Below are 12,643 nucleotides of genomic sequence, written 5' to 3' on the forward strand. Positions count from 1 at the left end.
GTAAACGATTATGTATTTTTTTCAAAATGATATCATAGTCGTTATTATAAAAGTATCAGTTTGTCTAGTCTACCTTTGGCATTTACTACATTTATTGATATGATAAATGACAACATGTACATTGGGTCAGTAATATATACTGCAGAAAAAATTCGTCAGTATGGTCATGTGGTCTGTTATCAGATTAAATACCATTTGCAACATCAATGCAGACAACGAACCTGTGGTACATATTTTGGCGCCGTTTATCTTGTTACATGTATATTTCTCAGATTGTTTACAATATATGTCACATCCTCTGCCATAATAATCAGGATCGCAATACACCTTTATCTGAACCGTCATTCTACAATGAAAAAAAACACAATTAAAAGGTCATAAAATAGTTTCAGAACAGATCTCATACATGCAGTTGAAAATCCCAATCGATCATCAAAAAGAAAAGGAGAAAGGAAATAAAAACAGCTTTTCGGAAAGGCTTTCTAATATGGGAAATATCAAGACATTTAACCATGTCTAGCATGAGATTCTGGAAGAAAAAGAACACTCTAAAAAATCTTTAAATTTCTCTTTCTGATGAACTGATGACATCTTTATATAACCCATTTCTTTGTGACTAATTGCATCTCATATATATTCCAGTAAGATTTAAGTTCCAGATATTACACAGTCAAGAAGGTTTGGTTCATATCGACATCATTTTCGCTGGGCAACTCAAAACATGGATCTATGACAAAGTTGAACGGACTGATTTTAGCTTCCTATTAGCTTTTCATTCTTGGGGAGGTAAAATACTACCTGTCCCAACATATGGCGTTTATCTGTCTATATAATTAAACAATGTCGATCTTTGATTGGTTTTTACTAAGAAAGGAATAGTCTTAGTTACACACTACTCGACCAAATCTGTGAATAGCGCCCGAAAAGATCGTTATTACGGTTTGGTTGGTCATAGCATTGACTCGGTTTTATATTTATATACTATTGTCCATCTGACATTGTAAAAAGTAAAATAACAAAAATACCAACTCCAAGGAAAATTCAAAACGGAAAGTCCCTTAACAAATGGCAAAATCAAAGCCCAAGCACACCAAACGAATGTAAAACAACTGTCATATTCGGTACAGACCATTCCTTATGTAGAAAATGGTGTCTTAGACCTGGTTTAAAAAAAAATGGCAATTGCTTACATCCACTTCATTTTAACTTTCAAATTGGTGGATAGTTGTCTCATTTGCAATCATAACACATCTCCTTATTTTTATAAGGTAGACACTCTATAGACAAAGCACATTAGCAAAAATGAAAGACAAGAATACAAAACTAAATGACCATAGCACAATAACACAATGGCGGGATGTATAAATACCGAGTCACACCAAAAGGATATTACCAAAAATGGACTAAATAGTAAAGGTTAAAAATATACAAAGACAAATAAAAAGAACATTATAACAGTTTCGACATTTTGCCCATTTTGCCCGCTTTGATACTTGCTACTGGGTATTACTTTGAAATCGACAGTTGTTTAATTTGAGCATAGTATTGGATGCTTATCCTATCTACTTGCAACTATTGTCTCATTCCATTTAATTCAGATTGATTTGAGTCAAATGTGTCTGTTTTTGTACACGGATTTTATTTTTATGTACATAACCTTTTATTTCCGAATACTTTGAATGCAGTTGATCCAACCAAAAGTTCATAGTCCGATATTACTCTGACGTACAGATTCCCGTTTTTAGCGCTGTCTGGAATCGTCCGTCTAAAGATTAAAGACGGTCCCAGCGAAATATAAAAGAGGTCATCGAATGTCTGAGCAATCTCAGACTATAAGTACACAAATTAATTTTGACATGTGACTTTTCTCCTTAGTAATATATAAGTAAGAGAGCCATGATGATCATTAAAGATGTTGTGCTTTTTTTGAGAAAATAATGCTGCTTTTAGAATTTAAAAGAAATGTTTAGAAATATTCTGGAGAAGAAATTTCTGGCTATAGGGAACGCGTAGTCAATCCATACAAAAATATTTTCATGCTTCTTAAAAGTATAACTTACCTAACCCTGTGTGAAAGACTCAAAGTGGTTACTATTGCCGTTGTTTCATTATAATCTGGGTTATATTTAAAGTAGTATTTAGCCATATAATCTACATAATCATCTCGGTTATCGTCGTCGTCATATATATCTATCTTTAACTTACAAGATCCCTGAAACAGAGATGATCATTCATTAAATATCTTCTTGGACTCATATTTTCATTTTAAGTTACAAGACGGTTAACTAGGGGCGAATGTGTTGCATCTTAACTTGTTTCAGTATAAACCTTCTATTTATTTGAATAAGAACACGTTTATAAAGAAAAATGAGCTGAAACATCCAGAAATTTAATTCAAAATGTCACTAATGATACAAAAAAAATATGGCGGGTCGATGTCCAAATTGGCTGTGACTTAAATTGCAAAAATATAAAATATAATACTTATTACTTACACTCCATCTATTAAATGAGAATGTCTTTGGATTTGGAGAGGAGCCGATCCTACTTCCAAATGTGAAAGAATTTTTGTTAAATGTGGTAGCTGTACTCCAACGCCCATAGCCACACACGTTTGTGTTTTGTGGTCTGAAACAGCAAAATAATAGTATTATTGATAAATCAGTTGTATACTGGTACCTTTTCATTATGCATTTTAAAAACAGCAATACAAGCAGACAATCCATATTAATCTTCAGACGCACGCGGCTCATTCTAAATTTCTGCATTTTCACAAATCTTTAACTGTGATTAAAATCGAATTAAAACCGCCGATATTGGAAGTAAGTAGGGAGGTAATACCTCATTTCAGTAGATTGAGAACGATGAGTTAGCCTTCGAAAACTGCGAAAAAAGTTTGATATGATATGATATTGTTTGTTATTGTGTTGTTAGTACTTTGTTTTCGTAATCTATTATACTGCTGTTACAAAGTAAATTGTCTTTCTTCACTGAATTTTACTGTGTTCTTTGATAACCTTTTGGTCAATATTCAATAGGATAGGGCTAAGGTCTCAATAACTAGCTTAACACCTTATTGTCCCAAGTCAGGAAATATCGTTAGTAATTTCTTTGATTATAAATCAATGTCTATGATTTTGTCATCTAGAAATTTTATATTGATGGCTTTGATAGTTTATGTTGAATATTCGCAACTTTCTGAGGTTGACAATATTGTATAGACTGTTTTCTTCTTTTTCTTCTAAGACCTCCTAATTCATATCTGTGTTTTGTGAAGTTTGTTTTGCTATTTAATTGACGTGAACTCCACATATTTTATTCATCTTAATTATTATGAATATCAAACCACTAAACTATTGATAATTAATAATTCATTTGTGTCAACCAGTGGTTTAAACGACAAAACATTGCACCTTAATTCACTTAAAATATGCGGATTAAAATAAAGACATTTGATATTGAAGGGTCTTAGATGGACAATGTCCGAAACATGACGAACCCAAGTGCTTGACATAATAACTACAATCCGGAAATAATCAGTTGACTGATAAGCCATTTCTGTTTACATTAAGACAGTTTTCAGAACAACAAAATGTTATGTCGCACCAGTAAATAAATGGAATAAAATAAAGATGTGCAAAGAAAGAAGTACTATGTATATCGTTAATGGTCACCATTTGTATTTTTATTTTTATTAATGCAATCAATCCATTTTTTTAAAAAATCGTCCTAAAAAGTTCAGTTTATACAAAAGGGGCACTCAATACAAAATATAAATTTCTGGAAATTATTTAATTGTATGATGAAAGAACATACAATTGACACGAGGGGTTGACGAGTAAGATAGCGGACTTCTGAGTTTTCCAGTGTTTTTTGGGAGTTTTTTTGTTTTTGTTTTTGTTTTGTTTTTGTGGTTTTCCGAATGCTTAATCTTTATCATAATATTTATGTGAATAATATAGTTTTGTACTGTTTGTTTTTGTTGCTTGTACATTAGATTATATATCTGTATTTTTTTTGGTTTTTTTTCTGTCTTCGACTAATGTTATATCGTGTCAGTATATTATGGCATCTTCTTCTTCTTCTTACGAGCAAACATTTGACAAACAAGAAAAAAATAATAAATTTGAGAAAAAAACTCGCAGATGAAGCGAAACGTTATGAAAGTTTATTGCAGTGGCCGATCCAGGGGTTTCCGGGGTTGGAACCCTTTTTTTTGTTTGACAACTAATGCTTGTGTATAGGGACATTTGATTGTAACCTCCCCTTTTTATATAGCTTGCACGGTGTTGGAACCCCCTTTTAAAATGGTTAGATCCGCTTTGTACATTAAATATTGACAATTTAGTCCTAATTCTACTCACTTTGAGAGTGGCCGGGCATTAGTTTCTTGTTTAATTGCATATGGTTTAACACGTGTACCTACCCATTTATAGTATCTAGACATATAATAAATCTGTGGTCGCAATCAGAGCCTCTTATGAAGAACTTCCCGTCACAATAATGATTGTTAGCTCCTTTTCCTCGACTGTTACTGAAATTAACCAATTTGAGCCATAGCTTGCCTCCACACTCGATCTCCTACAAAAGTGTGTTTTTTTTGTGAGAATATAATAAGGAATTCTTGTGTTTATGATTTCCCTACTGACTCTATTGTTATGCCTTAAAATGCTTACCCTTAAACTTTCGTCGGCATATTTACTAGTGAATTGTGACAAAATTCTAGGCCCCTCCATATACTTCGGGTAAAATACAGGCAAACTTAAAATGGTTGTTGCTCTGTCTTTGGTGTTCTATATATGTAGGGTATGGTAGACTGTTTGTTTGTCTTTATCAGATTTTCATCGACTAATGAATTTTGATTGTCACTTTTGTATTTTCTTTCTATTCTACTTTTCTATCCTATATATTTTTCTTGAGCATGTTAAGGGAAAAACTCTAAACACAGTCACACATACCTTTGTTTACCTCTTCGATTCTATTCACAGATATTGTAAATTTAAGTGTTTCTTTTACAGATATTATTAAAGGATGTATGCACTAATTGTACATTATAATATATTACATTTCAGGACAGCTGAAATCCATTTTATATTTATAACTAACATGAAATAAATTAAGCAGCTTCCTTAAAAATTTCAATAAAGAGCGTACATCTTATGAATAACAAGATGTGTATATGATATATCAAACTTCCATGTGGACATTGTTCTTTTTTCCTCCCTCTATACGTAGATCAGAGAATGGAAACGGGGAATGTGTCAAAGAGAAAATAATCCGACCAAAGAGCAAAAAACAGCCCAAGGCCACCAATGGGTCTTCAACGCAGCGGGTAAAATTTCAGCTGGCCCATAAACAATAATGTATACTAGTTCAGCTAAATACATTGGAATCGAATCCAAGCTGACTCTTTCCGAATTAATTACATTTTTCCACAAATTAACTTTGATGTAATAAATAGAAACAAGACGGGGACAAGGCTGCGTCATCATCAAAGATATATATATATATGTTGTTAATTTCATTCGTACATTTCAGACAAAAAAATATTATAGCGTTAAACATTTGCAGATGGTATAACTATTTCAAACAAAGCGGTGACATTTTACGATTTCTAAAATAATGTTAGGCTAATAATATCACTTGTAGGTTAACCTATAATAAATTTAATAAGATCTAATATCCTTAATTTTCAAAGACAAAAATAACTTTTTTACTCACCACCATAAATAAACACAAAATTAAAAACAAATACATCCATTCCATGTTGATGAAACTGTTAAATTGAGGTCAGAAATGCTCATTCACAATTGTCTCTTAACAATCATATTTATTTAAGTGTACGCTATTTCCTGTCATCCAATTTTAAAAATTCCGCATGTACTCCATATTAAGTGGAAGGCCGTACTAGATTATCATGTTTTTGATCGGATGACAACTTCGCTTTTGTTTATTCGTGTCAGAGGCTGAGGTTAGAGGTCAAAATCATTCTGCGTGTAAACTGATATGATCTGATGTTATTAGTCATTACTTGGGGTTTGTTTTTGTTGACTTGAGAAAAACCTCAAGTACACATTAAATTAGTTTGAGATGGTTCCATATGGAACGCCACAGCTGTCTTATGTGGAACTCTGATATTACTTTATGTTGTTTTATTATTACTTGATGATATTTTGTCTTTACTTAATATGGTTTTGACATTACGTAATGATGTTTTGATATAACTCAATATGGATAGACATTACTTAATGATATTTCGATATTACACGATATGGTTTCGTATTGACTTGATATAGTTTTGTCATTACTCAATATGGTTTTGTCATTACTCGATGTGGTTTCACCATTATTTAATGTGGTTGTGTCATTAGTCAATGTGGTTTTAACATTACTTGATGTGAATGTGACTCAACGTTATGTAGTTGTTTCATTACATGATGTGGTTTTGTTATTTCGTAATGATGATTTGCCTATTCTTTATATGGTTTTAACATTATGCAATGATGTTTCAAAATTTGACGATTTTACACTACATGATGTGTTTGTTTCATTATTTGATGTGGTCCTGTCATTCTTTGATGTGGTTATCCCATTACTTGATGAGGTAAAACCACGTGACCAATTCGGAAAAAAATATGTTCTATTTTTAAACAGATTTCAATACATCGTTTGTTTAATGTGCTTTGGATGGGTATCGCTATCCATTGAGTTAAAGTTCAAATTAAAGTTCGAGTGGTTGTTCAGAGTTATTTGGTATGAAAAAGGGGAACGGCAGACAATAATAAGAAAAAAGTATTAAAAAGTTTACAGTATTTCGGACATAATTGGGATATCACCAAACCACTTGGTCCTGTTGTTTTTATCCTAAGTTCTCAAACGGAAGCAGTATTTTTGTAATAAATTTGTAAAATATTCCACGGAACCATGTGTCTCGCCTGATATTGCTGCTTCATGGAGGTTTACAAATTTATCATGTCAAAACAGTTTAATTCGGTTTTATTTAACGAAAACAAAACTGTATGGTTTTCAACAATGAGCAAAACCCATACCCTATAGTAAGCTATAAAAGGTCCCGAAATGAAAAATTTAAAAAACTAGAAACCTAACGATCTATAAATAGATACATAGATACTTTATTCTCTAAAAACTAAATACAGGTTTACAGAGAAACATACAATATAAATACAGATACAATAGTCGAGGTAAACAAATACAGTATGATATTCTAAAAGTACAAAATTATGATGGCATACATGTTTAGTAACATGTATAATGAAAGGTTAAACTCAATAGAAATAAAAAAATGGAGATGGAGACGCCGACGCCACTATCGACGACGAAATATAGGTTTGTTGTGTCTCATTGCCGCTACATTGATGTCGCAGGCTCGACACAAATCAAAAGACTTGAACTTTATTGTTAACAAATGAAACACTTCAAATCAACTGACACTAAAGTTACAGGGAAACGGGGGGAGGGGGGCTCGGACTAAGCGACAAAGCATCAATACTATAAATTAAGAATTCTCCGATTTTTTTTGTAGAGTAAATCATCATGAACTTATACGAATATCAATCTTTTATTTGTAATCAATTGAATTCCCTGATCTACCTCGCACTAATTGAAAAATAAACTTTTTGGAATATCTGTTTCACATGTGACGACGGACATGTTCCAGCGGTCGTAACCATAATACCGTCATCTTTTCCTTGAATGTAAACTACCAAATAAAACCAAATCACTGGGTTTGTACTTTCTCGAATAACACGACGGGTGCCTTTCTGGAGCATCCGAGATCACCCCGATGGATTTATATTACCCAGTCATACCGATCTATTGAATCAGCCAAATGAAACTGTTTTGCATGCCACCGCAACTGAAAGTTGGGGGGCATATTGTTTTACCCCTGTCTGTCCGTCCGTCCGTCCGTCCGTCTGTCCGTTCCATTATGGGTATATAGTTATTCCGCATAGCTCCTCCTACAGTTTGAATCCTAGGAAGTTTTCTCTTTACTGTCTGTTTGTACATATATTGAAGGTGTGCATGTGGTCAGGGTTTAATGTTTATCAATATTTGCTCTTTTGAGAGATAGTTGAACTTTGTAATTTTTTGGGAAATTTACTTGCATAAGAAGAGCGTTTCCAGATAACTCCTCCTACAGTTTGAATGCTAGGAAGTTTTCACTCTGCTGGCTGTTTGTACATATATTGAAGGTATGCATGTGGTCAGGGTTTTTATTTTTATTATCTTTTGCTCTTTTGGGAGATAATTGAACTTTTTTTGGTCATTTTTGGGGTATAAGCGGTTAAATGAGTTGAGTGCGGGGGCATCACTTTGTTTAGTTTACATTTTTTTCTCGTGTTGTGCTGTTACACAACTGTAGCAGTCCGATGTAAGGTTAGGATTTAGCGCTCACATACATGTTAAACCCCGCCATTTGCACTTTCTTTATGTACCTGCCCCAAGTCAGGAGCATGAAGTTCAATTGTTGTCGTTGTATAAATGTGTGTTATTTTTTTTTTGTAGATTGTTTATTTATAAATAAGACCGTTTGTTTTTTCGTTTGAATTTTTTCACATGGTGCATGGTGGCCTTTTTTAGCTGACTATACGGTGTGTTGAAGGCTGTACGGTTGCCTATACAGTTGTATATGATTTCTTACATCCACTGCATCTAAACTCTGGTGGATAGTTGTCTCATTGTCAATCACACCACATCTAGCTTTATTTCAACTTCTATGTTGCGTTTTGTATACGGTAATATTGTTTATCTTTTGTACGCATACCCCGGAGCCCTCTTTTCGGAAGCCCGAGCAAAAGTCCTTGTTCCGCGATAGAAAATTTAATAACGAACTCATATAAAATAGCTCGAATTTCAACTCATAATCTTAATTAATCTAAATGAGACTTAAATTCGAATCTTACCCAAACTCTACCTCAAAAAGTGACTCAAATTTAATGTTGTAACTAGAACTCTACCTTTAAATGTGACTCAAACTCGAAGCCCAACTCGAAACTCAATGCTAACTAAAACTTTAATTCTAATAATGACTTGAATTCGAAATCGAAGACTAACTCAAAGTTTAACTCAAACAGTAACCCGAACTCTAATTCGATGGATGGCCACACTCATCCAAGGCACATACAACATGGAAATCTATCCAAAAATAGAACAGGTTTTTCCGAATTGGTCACGTGATTTTACCTCATCAAGTAATGGGATAACCACATCAAACAATGACAGGACCACATCAAATAATGAAACAAACACATCATGTAGTGTAAAATCGTGAACATCATTACGTATTGTTAAAACCATATAAAGAATAGGCTAATCATCATTACAAAATAACAAAACCACATCATGTAATGAAACAACTACATAACGTTAAGTCACATTCAAATCAAGTAATATTAAAACCGCATTGATTAATGACACAACCACATTAAATAATGGTGAAACCACATCAAGTAATGACAAAACCATATTGAGTAATGACAAAACTATATCAAGTCAATACGAAACCATATCGTGTAATATCGAAATATCATTAAGTAATGTCTATTCCATATTGAGTTATATCAAAACATCATTACGTAATGTCAAAGCCATATTAAGTAAAGACAAAATATCATCAAGTAATAATAAAACAACATAAAGTAATATCAGAGTTCAACATAAGACAGCTGTGGCGTTCCATAGTTCCATGCCTTTTACTTTGCTATGGCTCTACATATAAAGGAAAAGAAAAAAATAGCAATCAGTAGTAAATTCAAAGACTATAATACAATACAATGTAATATATGTCTGTGGTAAATTTAGTAAATAAACAGAGTTAAAATATAATTTAAAAATGGTACACTTTGAAAAAAAATAAACAACATGAAAAACGACTTAATTATGTATTAATCTATTGCGACAAAAAAGAAAGTGTTGAATAAAGTCTGCATGGTCCGACATAGTTACCATGGTTACTCAAATTCAATCGTACGACAATAAAAATAGCATGACTTTTTACAATTTGTTTGCAATGGCTAAATGAGGTCCTTTTTATTTCTCCATAATCATATGATTTTATGTTGTGATATCACCCAATCGATATGTGTGTTTCCTATCCTTTAAATCTTACATTTAAATAACTAACAAACAGAAAAACACAATTTTACGTATAATACGATCCCAACTAAATTTGGAGAATAAAAGCCTATCCCACCATTTTTTTTTTTAATAATTAAAAAGCTAAAAGGGCAGGCTAAATCTATAGTTCATAGTTACAGCTATACCTAAACTTCATCATAAAGTAAGATCATTTCCATACGACATATTATTTATTAGTCATGGTAATCACATACTCTCATGTTACTTGAGATCAGAGACATATATACTGTTAATAAAAAATAAGGTTCTAAAATAATACATTGAAATAAAAAAATGTACTACGACAACTCAATAGTAAAATTTATGCTTTCATTTGGGATGGTAAACCCGACAAGGTAAATCGGGAGCTTTTATGTCAAGAATACTGCAGATGTGGTTTAAAAATGATTAATTTGAGAAATTTTATACAAGGGCTAAAATTGACCTGGGTTAGAAGATTATTTAATGCAAATTCAAAGTGGATCAAATTATTTACTGCTACACAAATTATGAATTTTACAGAGTTGGCTTATTTTGGAACAACTAAAAATTAGATAACGTTTTTTGGAAAGAAGTTATTTGTGCCTGGAAAAATATGTCGAGACTCCGACATCCTCACTATTTTGAGGAAGTCATATCTTCATCTATATGGAATAATGAGAACATTAAAATTGATAACGTCAGTGTTTATTATAGAAGTTTGGCACAAAACGGGGTATGGACTGTGAATGACCTTCTAGATGAGCAAGGAAATATATTGTCCTATCAAAATTTTGAACGGCTATATACTTTTAAACCCACATTTTTACAATGTTATGGTATTAAGTAGCATTAAAAAATGGTTACAATCTATGGGAATCAACACTGAAAGGAAAAAAAACAACAAGCTTTGTTACCTTTTAATATTAACATTTTTTTCAAGTCAAACAAAGGTTCAAAAGACATGTATAATATTTTAAACCAAGGTGAAATACCAGTTGTTATTGCAGCTGAGCGAAAATGGGAGGGTATATTGAATAACGTTGTAGGAGATTGGAAAAAAATCCATAATTATGTCACTAAAATTTCAAAAAATACCAAGCTCTGTTGGTCTCAATACTGAATTATTCACCGTAGTTTAGGTACTAATACTTTACTTTTAAAAATGAACCTTGTACAGTGTAATTTATGTACATTTTGCAAGGAAGAACCAGAAAGCATAGAACACTTATTGTGGGGCTGTCATATTGTAGCAGACATTTGGCACCATCTGAATGCTTGGATTTTTGAAACAACACATATTGAAATTCCACTAAATATTGGTATAGTCATGTTTGGTCTTTATGCATGATAACTATAAACTAAATTTTATAAAAAATAAAGTCATTTTACTAGTAAAATATTTCATCTACAGATCTAAGATGCAAGAGGAAAAACCTCATATAGAGGGACTTAAAAACTATATCAAAGAAAACTTAATTTTAGAAAAGCATATTTCCTAAAAAAAATATGAGTGCGAAAGATTATAACATGTACTGGAACCCCGGCTGGGATAAAGTCATTAATTAATTTAATAGTGAATTATTATGTATAAATGTGTTCCGACCGTGCAAGGGCTGTATAGCCAGTCAAGGTCGTTAAAAACTTCCATTTGTTGGAAGGGAAATGTGCATACATGTAACAACGTCATTAACACTAAGGTTAAACACCTGAAACAGTGTTTCGTAGATGAATAAATAAACAGATCATATATTTCACTTGAAAATGTCATTCTAGGAAAACATTGTGCTCTTCCCTGATTCAATGTCATTTTGACTATGCATGTGCATGCTGGTATGAAGGTATATCAAAACAAATGAAGAATAAACTTCAAGTGGCACAAAATAAGATTGTGAGATTTATTCTGCAATTACATCCCAGAAAGAGTGTGACATATATTGAATTCAAGAAATTGGGCTTTTTAAAAATTAGTAATAGAGTCAAACAACTAAGACTCAATCATGTTTTTAACATTTTTAACAATATATGCCCAACTTATTTACATACTATTTTTGTTAAAAATGAAACCTCTTTCAATACAAGATCTAGTAGTAAAAACTTTTATATACCAGGAATTAAAGGGTGTGAATCAACCACTTTCTTTTATAATGGAATAAAAGACTGGAATTCGTTACCAGACATGATTAAAAGTTGCTCTAAAAAATATAATTTTAAAGTGTAGGTGAAAACATTTTTGAAGGATAAATTTAAATCCATCTTTAATAGTGAATTTGTTTTTTATTAATTATACTGGGGCTTTGACCATTTATCTGTGATAAATTCTAAATGATTTGTGCTTGTATTTTCTATGTGTCAACCCTTGGTGTAAACTGGAAGTCTTGTTATAAAAGGACCCCACTGGAAATAAGTTTTACTAACTTTTGTGGGTCATCCTAAGATATTAGGCTACAGTGTAAAATCTAGTCAAGTTAAATTTCACTCATTTTTAATCTAGTTTAAATATCATGAAAATTTTCATAATTCGCGC

The 12,643-nt window shown here is 32.1% G+C and overlaps 1 protein-coding gene across 4 annotated transcripts in view; it reads right to left on the bottom strand.

Moving 5' to 3' along the window:
- LOC127720964 (fibropellin-1-like) overlaps positions 1-5,959 on the bottom strand; it is a 47,250-nt gene extending 41,291 nt beyond the window's left edge. For all 4 annotated transcript variants that reach the window (XM_052227697.1, XM_052227707.1, XM_052227701.1 and 1 more), the window contains exons 1-5: positions 5,722-5,959; positions 4,427-4,581; positions 2,496-2,628; positions 2,061-2,212; positions 222-346 (exon numbers count right to left, since the gene is read on the bottom strand). In XM_052227697.1, the coding sequence (XP_052083657.1) occupies positions 222-346; positions 2,061-2,212; positions 2,496-2,628; positions 4,427-4,581; positions 5,722-5,766 (610 nt within the window). In that variant the 5' untranslated portion in view covers positions 5,767-5,959. The remainder of the gene's footprint in view (positions 1-221; positions 347-2,060; positions 2,213-2,495; positions 2,629-4,426; positions 4,582-5,721) is intronic.
- Positions 5,960-12,643: the final 6,684 nt, after the last annotated feature.

The sequence above is a fragment of the Mytilus californianus genome, unplaced genomic scaffold (assembly GCF_021869535.1).
Source record: "Mytilus californianus isolate M0D057914Y unplaced genomic scaffold, xbMytCali1.0.p SCAF_1, whole genome shotgun sequence".
Lineage (NCBI taxonomy): Eukaryota > Metazoa > Mollusca > Bivalvia > Mytilida > Mytilidae > Mytilus > Mytilus californianus.